This window comes from Columba livia, chromosome 5, assembly GCF_036013475.1.
Source record: "Columba livia isolate bColLiv1 breed racing homer chromosome 5, bColLiv1.pat.W.v2, whole genome shotgun sequence".
Classification (NCBI taxonomy): Eukaryota; Metazoa; Chordata; class Aves; order Columbiformes; family Columbidae; genus Columba; species Columba livia.
The window spans coordinates 34,108,152-34,125,582 of NC_088606.1; the positions used below are offsets into that span (position 1 = coordinate 34,108,152).

General features: G+C 38.4%; 1 protein-coding gene across 4 annotated transcripts; it reads left to right on the plus strand.

The window, feature by feature from the left end:
- The first annotated feature begins 366 nt into the window (after positions 1-366).
- Positions 367-17,294, plus strand: FAM98B (family with sequence similarity 98 member B). Of its 4 annotated transcripts, none has more exons than XM_065064224.1 (8): positions 367-690; positions 1,627-1,775; positions 2,653-2,787; positions 3,495-3,673; positions 9,583-9,663; positions 10,049-10,165; positions 12,468-12,635; positions 14,068-17,294. In XM_065064224.1, the coding sequence occupies exons 1-8, from the start codon at positions 626-628 to the stop codon at positions 14,455-14,457; spliced, it is 1,284 nt and encodes a 427-aa protein (XP_064920296.1). In that variant the 5' UTR covers positions 367-625; the 3' UTR covers positions 14,458-17,294. The 4 variants fall into 4 exon arrangements, with proteins under 4 accessions (XP_064920296.1, XP_064920298.1, XP_064920297.1 ...); XM_065064226.1 differs by lacking the exon at positions 367-690 and adding an exon at positions 782-993; XM_065064225.1 differs by lacking the exon at positions 367-690 and adding an exon at positions 1,011-1,200.
- The last annotated feature ends 137 nt before the right edge of the window (positions 17,295-17,431 follow it).

Here is a 17,431-nt window from a genome sequence, read left to right on the forward strand (position 1 = left end):
GAAAACCAAGGCACTGGGGTCCCTGCAGTCATGGTCTGCACTGCCACAGGCATAGTTCAACATTCAGAGAGATCCCAGAAATATTGTAGAGGTACAGGCCTAAAAACCTGCTTTTTTTAAACCATGTCCCACATGCAGGGCCGGCTGCAGGGGTCTGTGGGCAGCAGAGTTGACTCCCCACGCAGGAGCCATGTCCGGAGGCCAGAAGGGCGATCATGCTCTCTCCTGGACCTGTTTTTCTCCAGGTGGCTGGGTGACGGGTGAGCCAACAGCAGTGGGTGATGGCCTGGGGCCAAATCCGGAGCAGGGCAGCAGGGCCAGCAGATAAGCCCCGCCAAGAAAGAGTGAGACAGCTTGGACGCCCCTCGGTAACGGAGGAAAGCAAGGGCCGACCTGTACGGAAGGGCCGTTCCCACTTGTGAGCGACTGGCTGGCACAGGGCGCCTCTGCAGCCCCTTCGAGCGGCGGAGGCAGCCGCTGGGAGAGCCGCTTGGAGGCAGTGCGGGGCCTCCCGCCGGGCCCGGGCCTGCAGTGGCGGAACGCAACGGCGGGCGCAGGTTGCGGAGGGCCGCTTTGAGCAGGGCACAGCGCGGCGCGGCGGGCGGCGGCGAGCCGCGGTACCGGCATGAGGGAGCTGGCGCCCGGCCCGAAGATGGAGTGCGACATCTTGGACGCGCTGGAGGCCTTGGGGTAATCGGGGAACAGCAGCTGCTCCCCCTTGGCTGGGCGAGGGGCCAAGGGGAGCCCAGCACCGTACCGCCCGGCCGTGCGCTGAGAGGGGCCGCTTCGCCGCGGGCGGGAGGCGGGGAGGCGGAGGGGAGCGGAGAACGGCGCCGGCCGCGGAGGGGAATCGGGGGGCGGCAGAGGGCCCTGCCCCACGTTCCGACGGGTGCCGGGGGAGACTCGGCTGCGGCCTGAGCTGGGCCTCTTGCCTCGCCCGGGAGCGGAGTCACTGCGGCTGCGTTGGGCTGGCCCTGGTTTAGTGGGAGAAAGGCAGGAGAGAGCGGCTGCGCGGGCGTTTCTGGGGGTGTAGAGGGACGGGGAGCGGGGATGTTCAGCCGTGCCGAGGCGGCCGGGCCGCCTGTCTGGGCTGCTGCTCTGCAGCTCTGCGGGGCGGCCGGGTCTCCCGGGTCTCCCGCCGGCCGGGCTGCCCGTCTGCCTCCCGCCAAAGCGCTTCAGGTGCAACAGAACAGAAACAATGTAAAATTTAGTTTAATTTTTAGGTAGTCTCATTGCCGGTGCTCTCGGGCAGTGAGTTGTTAATGTTGGAAGGAAATGTGTTTAACTAAACGCTTGAATTAATACTTGAGTTCTTGTCTGTTTAGTATGTATTGAGACATGCAACTCTGTTTTCACATTCACGTGTGATACGTGAAAATGCCTGCCTCCTATTTTCTGACAAGCCATTTTGGTTTTAAATTACTGTTCATTTTTTTGTGTATGTGTGGTTTTTTTGTTTTGTTTTTTTTTTTTTTTAATGTCTGAATTATTCCTTGACAAAAGTAACTTACAAAGATTAATTTCTTTCAAAGTATTTATGAACTAGCTTATAGTAAAATGATTTTAAAATGTGTAGATTTTATGTTGAACTTGCTTCTTCTAACTAATGTTTATGCCTCTGTGCAGGTACACTGGTCCCCTCTTGGAGGAGGAAGCCCTGAACAAAGCAGCAGAAAATGGATTGTCTTCACCAGAATTTTTTGAGCTTTGTGTTTGGTTAGGTTCCCAAATAAAGTCACTTTGTAATATGGAAGAAAGCATCTCTTCAACAGATGGTACGTGGATGTTAATTTATTACAGGAATTTAGTATTTGCTCAATGTATTTAGATCCATATTGTTGAGCTAATAGTTAAATTACAGTGTTGAAGCTTAGAAGATTGCTGAAGGTAGCCAAACTGAGGGTGATATTTGCATGTATGTAGCTTTTAGATTAAGGTCTTGTCTTGTAAAGGCTCTTTCAAAAGAAAAAAAAAAAGAAAAGATGCTTTGGGTTTTTTTTTAGATCTGCATAAATATATAAAAGCACATTCATACATCCTGTGAGTGGCTGTTATATGTAATCATATTTTGATGGCTGAAATCCCAGAGCATGGTATTTTCAACTAGGTGGTCCAATGCAGTTTTGCATTCAGCACTGTGTGTAGACACATGAGTTGCTTCTTAGTGCTACCTGATTCTTTTTGTTGAGTGCTGAAACTTGGATGAGATTTTATATTGCTTATGTTTTCACAAAAGTGTAGTGAAACTAAAAAAAAAAAAAAAGAAAAACCAAAACAGTTGAAAATAGTGGGCTTATGACCTTATGACTCCTGTAACTTGTTAATCAGAAAATTAATTATATTGATACACTGTTTTGTGACATAAGCTCTTCACTGCCTAGTGATGTGAATTTGCATTCATGTTTTCAAAAGACTGCTGTAGCATCAGCTTCTTGTTCAAAGTGTGAGTACAGTATTCTGTAGCTATTAAAAGGCTTGTCTGCATGTATGTGAGTTTTTTCAAGAAAAAAAAAATGATACTGGGGTGGTATGTGATAAATCTTTGTCTGGGCTGTTGAAACCTGCAATTTAAATGTGTAAGTTGAGACAATTAGATTACAGTTTGATGTTTCTGTAAAAAGCCATTAGTTTTGCATTTATTTATCCCCACAGGTGATAAAGATATAGAAAGCTTCCAGCTTGAGATTAGTGGCTTTCTGAGAGAAATGTCTTGCCCGTATTCATCACTTATATCTGGAGACATCAAGGACAGATTAAGAGAGAAAGAAGATTGTCTTAAACTCCTCTGTAAGTTATAATCATTTTCCCATTTATAAGACAGTATTTTACATGCATGCTCTGTTGTTGTTGTACAATTTACATTAAATAGTTCTTTATGTATATTTAAGTATTTGTGTGCAATCATTACAACCTAGCTGACTATGTGTCAGCTCACTTGTGCAGAAGTGGAAAATAATAAACTATGAGAAAACTATTTTAGTAGAAACTAACATTTCTTTGTGAAATATGGTTCAACCTACTGAGGCCTCCTGATCCCTCTCTTGATCCAGTTCCAGCTTAGCTGAAACTGAGACTTTGCTTCCAGTATTTCTGAGAAGTTTCTGGGCAGCTTAAAAGAAAATGCTATGTGATTTGAAAGTGCTGAAAGCAGCATTGAGAGAAGCAAAGTCTGGGTTTATGCTGGACTTGGACAAAGGAGTAGCAGCAGGAACCAGCATGATAATATGAAAGTATCCAAAGCACTAGCGGTCTGGTGGTGGAAGTGGGTTAAGGAGTTAAATACAGTCTGTAGACTGAAGGTGGGAAGTCAGGTGAGTTAGTTCAGATAAAAAATGGGAAACTAATTCTGACCTGTCCAGGAGAGAACTGAGAAAGAGTCTCTCTTTTTATGATGGTCTTACTATAAATGTATATATTGTATTTGTATATGAGAATGTGGATGCAGAAATATTTAAGTTTCTCTACATCTGCCATTATGACACTTTTCTCTTTAGTATTTCTAAGTACAGAACTTCAGGCTTCAAAGATACTGCACAGCAAGAAAATTAAAGGCTCTCATTTGGGAAAGCACAATGAAGTTCATCAGGAAGTACAAGCTATTTGTGATGCACTGGGCCTGCCGAACTCCTCATCTTCTGATATTCCTCTCTTGTTAACCAATGTGGAACAAAAGGTATGGACTGTTTTGTGTTCTCTCTGTTCTGACACTGTGAGCATTCATCTTTAGAGTTAAGGGCCCAACAGTCTAATCCGTAAAAGTCCTATCTGACAACTGCAGAGGAATTTTTATTCTGAAAGCCAGCTTAGTGTTAAACTGTTTTAATTACGAGGTGAAGTATTTCAGCATTTCCCTGAGGATGCAGTGTACCTGATGAGGCTTACTTTTCCATGCAAATTCAAGGTATGAGTTGAGGTAACATAGTTTTCCTGTTACCCATTTAAATGTGCTGCAGCAGGCAGAAGCCTTTGGGTAATAACTGATGGTGCATTTATGTACTTGTAGTATTTTCCAGATGTATTTAAATTTAATATAAAAAATTTAAATTTTTATTTCTTCATTTATGAATTGCTTAATTGCAAGTATTGATTTGTCAGTGCCTTTTTTTTAGCTGCAGAAGAGGATGAAAACGCTTGAATTACCAATAGCCGGTGAATAAGCCAACTTAAATCTTATGAAACAGGACAGTTCTTTCATATGTGTCCCACCAGTTTCCAGGTAGATTTGCTGATGTGATCCTTAATCCGACTTCCTCACTTTAGAATGTAAATAGGCTCTTGAGGTGGAATTTGTTTTCTCTGTCAGGCAGCTAAAAGTTTTGGTCTTTATTTCTCCCTGATATTTGGGGAGAGTGGGTGACCAGTCCCCTTTAGGAACTATGGCAGATACATGGAATGAATCCCCCTCTGCTGCTGGGTCTTTAATAATTTTACATTATTATGCTGCTTTTTTTCTTCCTCCTCTTCTTCTCGTTGGCCAGTGGGCAGTTGAACATTGAGAGATTTTGGGGAAAGGGCCTGTTACTTGCATTGATTTCTTACATCTGTACGTCTTTAGTGTCACAACACGAAACCTTTAATGACAGTGAAAATACCAATTCCTGCACTATTAACAGTGCTCGTTCCATTGAGTTCTAATGAAATATTTATATCCAGTCTTTCCATTGAATGTTTTAGAAAGGATGAAGAAACAATTCTAGCACTGTTTTCTGAGGATTAAAATGTCAGAGTTCCAGCTAATAACTAATGGACTGAAACTCGCCTGGTACTGCTGACTTCCCTCTGTGAGTTGGTGGGCTGCAGCCCTGGGCAGGGGCCATCCCTTTGCTTCACTTCTTGGGTATAGATTTAGTTTCATCCCATGTTAAAGGGGTAGAACTCTAGTTCTGCAATTGCAGGGACAGTAAGACCAGGCCTGGTGGCCCAGTTCCTTCTCACACACATAGTCTAGAAAGTTTTCTCTGAATTATTAGACTTTTAGTCTCTGCCACCTTTTGCAAATTTCAGGATTTCCTTTCAGATAGGATCACAGGCTTGAGTTGGTGTGTAGGGTGTTACTATTACAGTTTCTGTAAACTGTTGTAGTTTCATAAGTACTAAAATGAGCAGAATCTTGAAAGTGTGTGGGGTTTTGTTTGTTTAGTTGTGGTTGTTCTTGTTAGTTTGGGCTTTTGTTTGTTTTTAATAATACTGCCCAGGCTATTTTGTGAGGGTTTTCAGGTCTGTCAATTCCACAGTGGTAATACCACTTGTAGTCACTTCAGAGTGTAGAAAAGTGGCAAAATTAGTTCATTCATCTTCTGTGACTCCAAATGAATACAGTAATTTCATCTCTGCATGTTTCATCCCTTACAAACAAAGGATTTTCTTCCTATCTCTCAGGAGATTTTGTAGAATTTCTGCTATATGTTTCCTTGTCTCCTTGTCCTTCATCCCTTGCTTTAATATAGGACAGGTTCAGAGTTATTTTGATACAGTACAGAGTTAGATACTTACATTTGTAGATTTAGCTATGTTAGAATGGTGATACCACCAGTTGGAATTCACTGGCTTTGTGCTTTTTGTTTGTTTGTTTTTGTTTGTTTGTTTTTGTTTGTTTGTTTTTGTTTGTTTGTTTATATCCTCACAAAAAATCAATTGAAGTGATCAGTTTCTTTTTTAAACATTTTGTTGCTGATTTAGTTAGGTTCTATGCAAAGTTGCACTGTCAATAGTATAGTATTATCCTATATCATTTGTAATAGCAATTTACATGCTAATCTATTATTTTTATTGCATTTGCAAATGTATCTGCAGCATTTCAACGTGTCTACTCTTTGTCTGTCCAGCATCTTCAGCATTGTCATTAGCTGTGGGAACAGTTCTGAGAATAGTTTGGCTGTGCAGCAGCAATCTACCAAAGGGACAGATCACACATTGTATTTTGGTATGGAATGTTAGAACATTGATTGTTTTTGATAATTTGTCAGTTTATCTAAAAGACTGCTATAAAATTAGGATTGCTTTCTTCCATCAAACCATGAGTTTTACAGTACCTCAGACTTTGAATATGCAATCATAGGAAGTACCTTTTTAATTTGCATCTCCTGTAATAAAGTGGGTTGGTTATCAACATACGTAAGAAAATGTGAGAGATGAATAGACAGTCTTACAGCCTCCTACCATTAAATATATTTTACTTTATTCTATACTATTGAGAAACTAATAGTGTTTTGTCTTGGTTGGTTTTTTTTTTTTATTTTTTTTTAAGATGCTTTTCCCTTGTAAAGTATATTTATAAAAGGTAATATTTGAGAGACATTCTGAAATTTAGTACCAAAACTCCCATAGAATTTAAATGGACGTTGATCAAAGATTCAGAAAAGTTTATGGCAGTGTTGAGCTTTGTAACTCACACATCTGGCTCCTTTCCAGTCAAGATAGTGTGAATTTCACACCTTACTTACAAAGTGACACTCTAATACTACTTCCAATACCATATTATTCAAAAGACTTCCGAATTTTTTTGCCTACTTTATTTGCTTTCTAGTAGTGAAAAGTAGTGCCCTAATAGTAGAGAATGAAAAGAAATTATAAAGGGTTATCAAATAAATTAAATCAAAACTAAGCTAAAACATTTAAGTGAAATATGAGAAGAATATATTTGAAAATTCTGGGAAGTATTCCCAAATATTTATTCATATTTAAGTTAGTGTGTTGCTTTTAACTATTAGTGTTTAATAATTTTGCAGGCATAATTTTGCCCAAACAGTAAGTGTCAATGTAGTTGCAGGAAACAAGGCCAAAGAGTTTTCCTGTCAACCAGAAATAAAGGTCCAACAGAAATGCCTTTAAAGTTAAATAAATATTGAAATTAAAATGATCTGCAGGTAAATGGAAGAGGGGCAGAGGACAGGATAAAAATACTGTGTGCCTAAGATTTTTAGGTGATCTTTCTGCAGTTGTGCACTGCACGTTATGACTAATTAAGACAATGTTCCTTCCTTGTAGTTTTGATAGTGTAACTTAAATTAATGACATGTCTCTTCAGGTTTTTTCAAAATCTTAGAAACCCTGGAAGTGCATGCATATATGATATTTATCTGCATAAATGGCATTAAGCATAGAAATTATTGCTGTACTTTGACAGAGGGTAAAAATAATAAATAAATAAATAAATAAATGGAACATGGTAGTGAAATGTCAGCTAAAAAATATTTTTAATGAGTGTAGACTTATAAAACAGATGAGAAATGTCATATTCAATGCATAAAGATCTGCTTTATTTGGTAATAATAGAATAACTGTACGTTTTTATACAGCAGATTTTGAAGTCAATATTTTCCTCATACAAATCAAATAACTGAATTGGTTTTCAACTATTTTTTGAGTGTGTGAACTTCCAAAACAATCCCATAAATATTTAATATGACCACGGTCATTGATTACACAGTACATCAAATAGTCAAATATCTTAATTTCCATCTAGCTTCTCATTAATTAGCTTGCTTTTTACAGCTGAGTGTATGAGAACTTTAGGATGATTTGGCTGTTACAATTTGGTTTACATTTCTATGAATGTTTTTGCTGCTCTTTTATCTGGGTGCTGCTTTTGGTGATGTTCCCACCTACACATACAGACTTCTTTCTGGGTTTTGGTGGCGGTTGTGGTGTTTTCTTTTGTTTTTTTTCAACTCCTGCTTATCCTTCTTAACCTAGGGCAACTGTTGTGTTCAGGTATGCTGGTTATAGCATAGATACATCAGTTGTATTCTTGTGCTATGACAGACAAGGGTATGTCAAAGCTCTTGTGCTCAGCGCCTTGTCATCAGTCAAGGCTGGACGATGAATTCTGCAGCTGTCAGGCAGCTGAGCTTATTTCGCTGTTGCAGTTGTAGGTCATACCCTCGGATTCCTGCTGATGGGAGTGAGGGTGTAAAGTGGGTTTTCAATAATCTGGTGTGACTTTACAGTGTGTACAAATGTGAACATAGACCAGTTTGTCAGTGAAAAGATTCCACCTTAAATGCTGCTTGATTAATAAAACTGTCACTGAATAAAATTACATAGATATTATTTTTAACTTGGAAAGAAATATTATAGAAATTTGTTGTTTTGTCTGTGTGTTGTTTTGTTCCGTCAGCAGCCAGTCTCATTTTGATAGACTCTCTTCCTTTCAACTCATTAGAACTTTTGAGAGTATATTCCTGACTTTAATGGTATATGGATAAGGCACCTCTTGCCTAACAGAATCTTTAATTCATCTGCTATTTATTCCTTCTTCTATACTAACCACTGATTTCTTCATCTCTTGGTGTCATGCTGTCATCTTAGTGTATTGTTGTTGTATTGCTGCAAGGTGTCATCTTAGTGTATTGTTCATTATTACTAGGTTTTGATTCTTCAGGCATTTATTTAAATTCAAGCATAGTTTGTGCTTAGGTAAATTAGAGTTTTGAAGTAGATTGAGAGGTGTCATGTACATGCTTCACTAAAATCAAAACAAGTTGGCTACCTTTGGAAGACAGACAAATCAGACCACCCTGGGAAGAGTGAGCTTTGAACCTTACCCTTATGATAAATTTAGCGTAAGTGCCTGTGTGCCTACCTGAAGTCTTATAATCCTTGCAAATGTATCTAACAGCTGTCCTCAGCTACACGTTTACTGTGGATCATGCACTGCCTCAATCCTTCTTTGTGACGTGTAACAGAAAATAAACTCTAGTTTTAGTCGTTTGACTTGGTTTACCATAATTATTTACAAAAGCAAATGAAGATGTAGTAGTTCTCCCCGTCAAACTGTGTGCAAAACTTGCAGGAACGATAATTTGCATGCAGTCTACTCCAGCTGAAAAATCAGTTGGCTGGTAAGTTATGTATGAGTGTTGGACTCTTCATGGTAACAGTTTTAGAAGAGCTGTGCCAAAGTAAATTCCTTCGGGAAGAGGGGGTAAAGGTTTCTTGTGGTGAGATAGGAGAATGCAGTGGAGTTGGAAGGCAGAAAGAGAGGCGACTTCATCCGCGATTATTGAGGGCAAAAAACAACGGACAAAATAAAAGCAAGGCTGATTTGGAGTGAACATAGAAGACTTAAACATATGTTGAATGGAACCAATTATACCATTAGAAGAAAATTAGTGAGAGAGAATGGCTGCATACCTATCATATCTCTTGCCTTTCTTACTAGCACCCCTCACCAGATTTTTGTAGCCAAGTCTGGCATTTGGCAACAGAACTCTTAGATTCTGATTGTTTCCTTAGTTGCAGTTACAACACTAAATAATAAGTAGAATGACTAATTTAACTAGTACTACTTCCTACATGCACATGATAAATTTGCTATATGCATATTGTTCTCTTACAACTGGGAGGAGGAATGATGTGCCATAAAATATTTTTGTATAGAAGTTGGTCATGTAGTGAAAGTATTCCAGAAATCTTCTTTTATTAATGGATGATAAGTCAGAAGGTGCATATCTGTTTTCATGGATCTACTAAAACCAATGTGCTGTATGTGATTTTATGAGTAGCAAATTGTGATTGCAGCAAGTTCTGCTGAAATAAATATAATTTGTGTTCTGAGAAGAAGTATATGTTCTGTTTCAGATAAAGGACATTCTCTCAAAAGTTCAAAACAACCACGTGGGGAAATCACTGCTAACAAAACCTCTGAATTCTGACCAAGTGGTAAGAAAAAGTCTCTCCATTTCTTTTTTCTGTACTTAAAAGGGTGGTCAAAATTAATGCATGTGGCTTTATCTGACTTTGTCGAGTTTAAAATTACTGTTCTGTTGCTGAATATTAATACTAAAATTCAGTTGCAGTGCTAATCAGCCACTTCCAAGATTCATGTTATAAGACAGGCTTTGTATTGGTTCATCCACTTATTAACTTGCAAAATATTTTGTATATAAATACTACTGTAGCACTACACAGATGCACCCCTAATTTTATGTAATTCACAGTGGTCACATGGGGATAGACATCTTAGATGCTGGATGGGGTTAACTTTAAATTGACTTCTATAACTTTATAGATTTGAATATTTGGATATTTTATTGTAACACTGCAGGAAAAATTGGAAAAAATCAATGATGCTCTTCGCAGTGAGTACGAATGTCGCCGACGGATGTTAGTGAAGAGGCTGGATGTGACGGTACAGTCATTTGGCTGGTCTGATAGAGCAAAGGTAAGCTTGCTGTATTTTTTGCTTCCTCTAGGTGGGAGTCTGCTACAATTCCCCAAGTCTTCCTACCGAATATACATACCGTGTAAAAAACACTTTCACTACTGTTATCTTCTTTCTGACCAGTTCCTTATCCTGGGTTGTAACATTCAAGTCCTAGATATTGAGGAAGGGGAAGGATTTGACCAGATGGCACGATCCATCCTTTGTGATTGTAGCTTCACAATTATAAATTCTAGCATCCTGTCTTGGGGTTTCTCACTTTAATGAGTTCACATCTCTTCTTTTTCTTTTCTATATCCACCCCATTCCAATCAAGTAAACTGGGAGGGAACTTCAGCTTTTCTGATGCAGATGAAAGAGCAAGACAAATACTGGGCCTTAACATGGATTGGTTGCAAAAGGTGACTGCCCATAAAGTTAGTGAGATTACAGTGACTGCTACCTGTCATGGATTCAGGGCTCCTGAATAAATGGTCAGTTGAACACGTGTTTTGAAAAACAGCTTGTATGAGAAAAGCACACAATAACTTGTAATCCTTCAGGTGGCTGAAAATTCCAAACCACTCCTGGATTTTTTCTGCCGTTTTTTATTTTAATTGTGATCATTTCATTTGTACTATTTCCTAGTACTCTGTATATTAACAAATAGTTGTGATTTAACCAGTCTGATAACTCTGAGCTAGAAATATATATTGTTTCTATCCAGGAGGGTAGGGTGATAAGATACATGAAGTTTGTAACTTGGTGAATATCCATGTGGGAAGCTGGAGGCAGATGTTTTTGCTGCAAGATCAACTTCCCTTCCAAAGGTCTGTGTAGAAAGCTTAAGATGGATAAGTCTTAAAACTTTGAAAGCTCACTGAAAGCATGGGTTGTTATAAGTCATTCTGGTGTCACAATTTGTCAGTGACACATGCAGACAGAATTGTTTTTGTGAAGCTTGTTAAAGATCACTGCAAGACATGAGGCTAACTGCTGCTGTGCTGCTTTGGAATGGCTCACTATTGAATTTCTGTAGGGGCTGTGAATGCGTTCCTGCTGCAAGAAACGAAAAGGAGGGCGTTTAGCTAACAGAAGCCAGGAGATGTCCCTGTGTGTATAACTTATTATAGCTGTACCAATATGACTATATATTTCCAAATTTAAAGTATGCTTCTAATTTGTAGTTGGTGTTAGTTGATGACTGGCTTAATCAGACTAAAATTTTTAAGTCGCTTGATATTATTCCATTCAAACAATGTGAAAAGCAATATGCTTTCACAATAGAACAATAGTTTAAAGAGATTTGTAATTATGATAAACAAGTAAGGTGATTCATTTTCCTGTCTTATAAAGACTATTGATGTGAAATAGTATGCAGTTACAAAAATAACCAGGTTACATCTTAATTCAAAATTAGATATGATTTTTAATCTTTTTTTTTTTCCCTTATTTCTCTTGTAGAAATATTTGTTTATAACTTCTCCAAGAAGACTTTGGGGATGGAAAAAGTTGTGGCATTGATATAACTCAGATATTTTATTTTTTTTTTTAAGCCCGGAGTCAAATTGTTGTCCTTTCTTAATTTATTTGTTAGCTTGCCTTTTTTTCCACACCATTAAATAGGTGTGATACCTTTCTCTTCTTTTGATCGTGTGGCATTTTTTGTGTGGGTTTTTTTGTTGTTCATTTGATTTGGGTTTTTTTCACTAATTCTGTCCCCAGGAGAGTTAAATTTGCAGACTGAAATGGATCCGTAAATGGTACAGTAATTGCCTAGCAAAACAGTCATGTAAAGGAACAGCACCTGTTGTCTAGTCCATCCAAGGTCAAATTTGTTTTTACTCTGATCATTCTAGATGTTTCCAGAACATTGATATGTTGTTTGTTTGTTTGTTTGTTTTTTCCCACAGATTGAACTTACTTTGAGGCTGCTCTGTTTACATCACATATAGAAGGGATCTGTTAAATATGGCTATGTAAATCTCTTGAGAGAGCAGCTTAGACTCTAAAATTTTAGTCTTTAGTTATGTTGGAAAACATCAAAGAATCTGTTTGATGCCAGTGGCTAGGAGAGTTTCTTTTGTAATGGTGCTAAGTTTCAGCATCAATTAAAGATAATCAGCAGCTTTTTTTGTACCATAGGTCCATCTATATGAAGAGAATTGGTAACAACTGGCACTACATTTTGTAAAATAACCTAGATTTTCATAAATTACACCCTGTGTTCAAATTGAAACTTACCGAGACCAAGACATAGTTTACAGTGGGTTTGTGTGTTTTATGCCTAGCAAGTAAGTTGTGCTTGATTTTTATCACTTAGGTAAAAACAGATGACATAGCACGAATCTATCAGCCCAAGCGCTATGCATTATCTCCAAAGTCAACTATTACGTTAGCTCACCTTCTCGCTGCTCGAGAAGATTTATCAAAGATCATGAGAACAAGTAGTGGATCAACACGGGAAAATACAGTCTGTGCGATCAACAAGGTATGCTTTTTCTTTCTGGAATGTGATCAAAGCACATGGGATTTTACAGACCTATCAAAAGTAATTCTGGAATTGTACTCTTTGCTTAATATTTTCATTTCTTTTTGCAAGATACCTGGTGCTTTAAGAAAGGAAGGTTTGCAGAATTGCAGTAAACATTGCAGCAACTTCTTTTTTATCTTATTACACACAGTCAGGCAACAGGATAAACTAGTAGGCAAGATGTGAAGGAACAGTGGGGGCAGGGAGCGGTGTTTGTCTGTTAATGACTCGACTTCATCAAGTCAAGGATGTATGTAGGTCTTTCTGGTAACAGTTCCTGGGCTACCTGTTGCCAGGATCATGTTGTTTAGTTCGTAAACCAGTGTCTTTAGTTAATCGGTATAAATCATAAAAGAGTCTGTCAGAGTGTCATTTTGCTGCAAAGTAAAATTATTTGGTTTGGCTGTGGTCATAAATCAACATTGTGCTGCTTTCTTGTGTCTGATAGAAGCTGAAGCTTGCAAGTAATGACGTGAGTTTCACCGTTCAAAGGATGATTAAGCCTGTTTTTATTACTCCTTTATTTACAGATTTTTCTAAAGTTTTGTGCCTCATTTAGATACCCTTTAGTATTTGTTGATCCCAAAGATGCTGAAATTTCTTAATCATTGTAGGATCTTGGAAAAAGTTTTTTTTTCTAGAGGGGACTTAACTGGAGTGTATGGGACTGACTAGAGTATGTTAACATTCATCACACAGAGTTTATGAAATATGAAAACAACAAAAAGGCCTACTTGGATACCTCTTTGTTCTTCAGCTTAGTGTTTTGTGTAATACTGTCCCGTACTGTCCCCTTTTTGCACACTGAGTAATATCCATTACTCATCCTTTTTTTTTCTTTTCTTGAAAGTGTTACTGTAGCATGTTATGTATTTTGTCCATTCCAGCTCTCTGAGTGTCAGTAGTTTCTGATCCACGGCAAACTGACTCTGCTTTTAGAGTTGCACATCAGTTTGTCAGTTTAAGTTTTTTGCCAGCTTTTTAAATATGCGCTTTTAAGTAGAAGAGCTGCATCATAAGGAGTCTATGAATATATATTTATACATTCATGTGTATTATATATTAATTGCATATATTGCATATTGTAATACTAGTACTTGACATGTGTAGCTTTCTTCATAAAGATTTCACAAAAGTAACATGAACTAGCTAGCTGCCGTTATTTCAATGTTATAGGTGGAAAACTGGATCACTTCGAGTTCTGTTGTGTTGGGGCAAGTGACAAGGACAGGAAATAGGGATTCTGCTGTCAGGGTCCACACCTAGGGGGCCTTATCTCCTGTGAAGAGCAGGCAGCATGTCTTTGTCTGTAGAAAAAGAACCCTGTGTCCCTTCAATTTATTATTACTATTTTTTTTTAAAACTAAAAATGACCTATTTTTCCATATAGGTTCTGATGGGTAGAGTACCTGACCGTGGAGGCAGACCAACAGAGATTGAACCACCTCCTCCTGAAATGCCTCCTTGGCAAAAACGACAAGAAGGTGGTGGAAGAGGTGGCTGGGGAGGTGGAGGTGGAGGTGGTGGTGGAAGGGGCAACTGGGGGGCTGGAGGGGGTAGAGGAGGAGGGGGTGGGGGCTTTGGGGGTGGGGGCTTTGGGGGTGGAGGTTTTGGAGGTGGGGGTTTCAGAGGTGGTGGAAGAGGAGGAGGTGGCTTCCAAGGTGGCAGGGGAGATTATGGTGGCAGAGGAGATTATGGTGGCAGGGGGGGTTATGGTGGCAGGGGAGGCTATGGTGATCCGTATGGTGGAAGGGGAGGGGGAGGATACCGAAGATACTAAAAGATACTAAAATACTGTAAATAATAATAGAGTAACTGGCAAAATACAGTGGTGGTGTTTACTGATATCAGGAATTTAGATATGTTAACTTTGGTTTAGCTTAGAATTAAGTATGGTCATATGAATCATTGCATTAGACCAGCTGATGTTGTCATTGAATTCTTTTAGTTAACTGAACAGAACTTTTATACTAAAATGTGATGACTAAAGTCCTTGTTTTTCGTACTGCTCATATGGTGTTTTTTAATATGTCTTTTTATTTAAAATAAGTCTCAGAAAACTGAATAAACCCCTTTATAAGCAAACAAAAAGTATATTATTTGATGTTTAGGCTTCTCTAATTATTGCATGTTGCATGTCCACTCCCCTGCTCTAAAATGCTGTGTAGAAAAAAACCAAAATGGTCCTAGGAACTGGATGGAAACACTTTCAAAAGACTCTGGAATCTTGTTTTCAGGCTTTTTTTCTTCATCTAGTTTTCATGCGGGACAAGTAAATGATTTTTAATATCAAGTGTTGAAATCCTTAAGGCTTTGGTCAAAATTACTCGATTTGGTTTCTTATGCTTCCAGAGCTTCATATAAAAGTAACATTCTGAATTAATACTCTACAGAAACTAACGAAACCAAGTTGTTTTGTGTGTTCCTAAATATATGAGAGACTGAAGGTCAGAGCACATACCATAAATTCAGAATCATGGTGCGTTTTGATAGTGTCTATCTTCATATAACCTCTTTTCCATTTTATTGTTGTTTCATAAAAATATTTTAAGATCAGATTGGGTAGGAAACTTCTGCAGCCATCATATCTGGTAAGGGTTCATTTATATATTCCTTCTGAATCAGCCTTCAGACATGAAGGTTGAATAAACTGAGCTTCTTGAGAAAGAATATACCATTTCTTTGGGGTTTTTTCCTTTGCTTTTTTTTTTCCTCCCCTGCCTGCCAATTGTTTGGGCATCGTGGACTGCCCTGCTAATAAGACATCTACACTAGTTACCCTTTGTCAATGACTTGTCTCTCTCTTACTCTGCCAGACAATTAGTCTGATAGCCTAAGAGAAACTGTCTTGATATTGTAAGGGTGCCTTCTCCCTCACAGACTGTGTCAGCCTAGAAGGAGCAGTTAGATTTCATACAGTTATGGCTGTAAATACATGTAGACAAGAATAAAATTTAGAGCTGTCATTTAAAGAAGACAGTTTCTGTTGTCCAGAGTCTTTTAGATCTCTCTCCCCTGCTTTGAGGCCACTCCTGAGTACAGAGGTAGAACAGGGAGATGATTCCCAGGTACATACTCTTGACAGTGTTTACCATGGTCATGTTACTACAGAGAGATTTGGGAAGGCACCTGATGAACCTGGGGATGTTTGTTGATTGCATATCACAGCAGCTGTGAAGCATTTTGAGTTATGACCTGTAAGCTTAGCTGCAGGTTGAACTTTAGGATTTTATTTTGGTTTTATGTTCCACAGTTATGAGTATTTTCTGCACAAATTTCCTGTGGGTGTCCATATTCGGTGTGCTCGAAAGATGTTCTTTTACCTTCAGGAACATGTGCGTCATGTCCTGTTTCATAAGCAGCTTTATGCATGAATGTAAAGCTCTGTTCAAAATCAAATTATTGTTTCTTTCAAAAGCCTGTGTCAGATTTTGTTGATGAGCCATCACCAACCTTACCATTTGAAAGTTTAATCCAAATAAACTTCAGAAGTTTCTGTCCTGTTCCTCTGTGATCACAGTCTGCTTGAGAATGCTGCTTGTGATATGGTAGATGCAGCCTAGCTAAATATAGTTCCTCTGCCAGGTTTGTTTTTGTTTTTCTACACTCCTTTCTGACCTAAGCTGTTGTCAGCCTCTGCAGTCATTATGGAGGGACCCTCATGGGTCATGTGGAAGCATAATACTGGTTTCCTTGTGTTTGAGCTTGATTTTTTACCTAATCCTCTGGAATTGCTCAGAAATTGATGACATACCAGGTGAGACCATGGGCCTTGGAGGTAAAATGTCAGTCAGCAAAGGAATGGAGTAGTTTGGAACAACCAAAGCCTTAATATAAAATTCATTTTTTGCTAAAAGTAATTTTGGAACAGCAGTCAAACATTTAGCTTCACCAAAGAAAAAATGCTAAGAAAATCGAATGGCTTATCTATGCATAAAGATTTCATCAGTCTTAAGATGTGAAGTTGGGCTGTTTTAGTTGAGCTGTTGTAACTGTGGATGTGCCTCGGTGCTTTTACACTCCTCAGTTTGTCCTGATAGGGCAGGTTTGAATGAAGTAAACCATCAAGTGAAACAGCTGTATGCCCACAAGTAATTCTAACAGTTAAATTATTTCAGTGTCATATTTCAATTATACTTATGTAGACCATGTAAAAGATGGGAATTTCAATAGGTTAAAGATTTTTTTTTTTTTTGTAATCTGGCCATTTCAGTTTTTTTAAATAATTCCAAAATGTGAAGCTGGTATTTGAAAACTGAAGTAAGCACCACCACATTTCATAGAGGTATCCTTTCTGTCCTCTGTTGTCAGAACATTTGCTATTAATTTATCAAAAGATGCAATAATACCATGAAAATAATTGATTTGAACCTCTTAAATTTTGTATGTCTGTCTTGAAAAAATAGTGTTTTCAAAATTCTGTTGTGAGTAAAAGATTTTCATATATATGTTTGAGCATTTTTGTGTTTATTCACACCTAGTGAATATCTACCTGAATATTGTTTTGGTTGATAAAGAATTGAAAAATAGGTTGGGTGGGGTTTTTTTTCAGGATTTGAGAGAGACACACTTTTGTTAACAGCTGTAAACACTAAGGAATAAAGTACTGTACTTGAAGTTGTTTGCATCACTTGTGTAGTGTGATTTGGATCCACCATCATATGTTCCTCCTGTGTCTGTAAGGAAGAATTCCTGCTGGTGATTTACAATAATGATGGAACTTACTTTTCGTGTTAATGAAAAATAACAGATGT

Excerpts from the sequence above, each read along its gene's own strand:
- FAM98B (XM_065064224.1), top strand. The coding sequence starts at position 626 with ATGAGGGAGCTGGCGCCCGGCCCGAAGATGGAGTGCGACATCTTGGAC. Across the intron at positions 2,788-3,494 it reads AGATTGTCTTAAACTCCTCT|TATTTCTAAGTACAGAACTT; the intron begins GTAAGTTATAAT and ends TTTTCTCTTTAG. Across the intron at positions 9,664-10,048 it reads CTCTGAATTCTGACCAAGTG|GAAAAATTGGAAAAAATCAA; the intron begins GTAAGAAAAAGT and ends GTAACACTGCAG.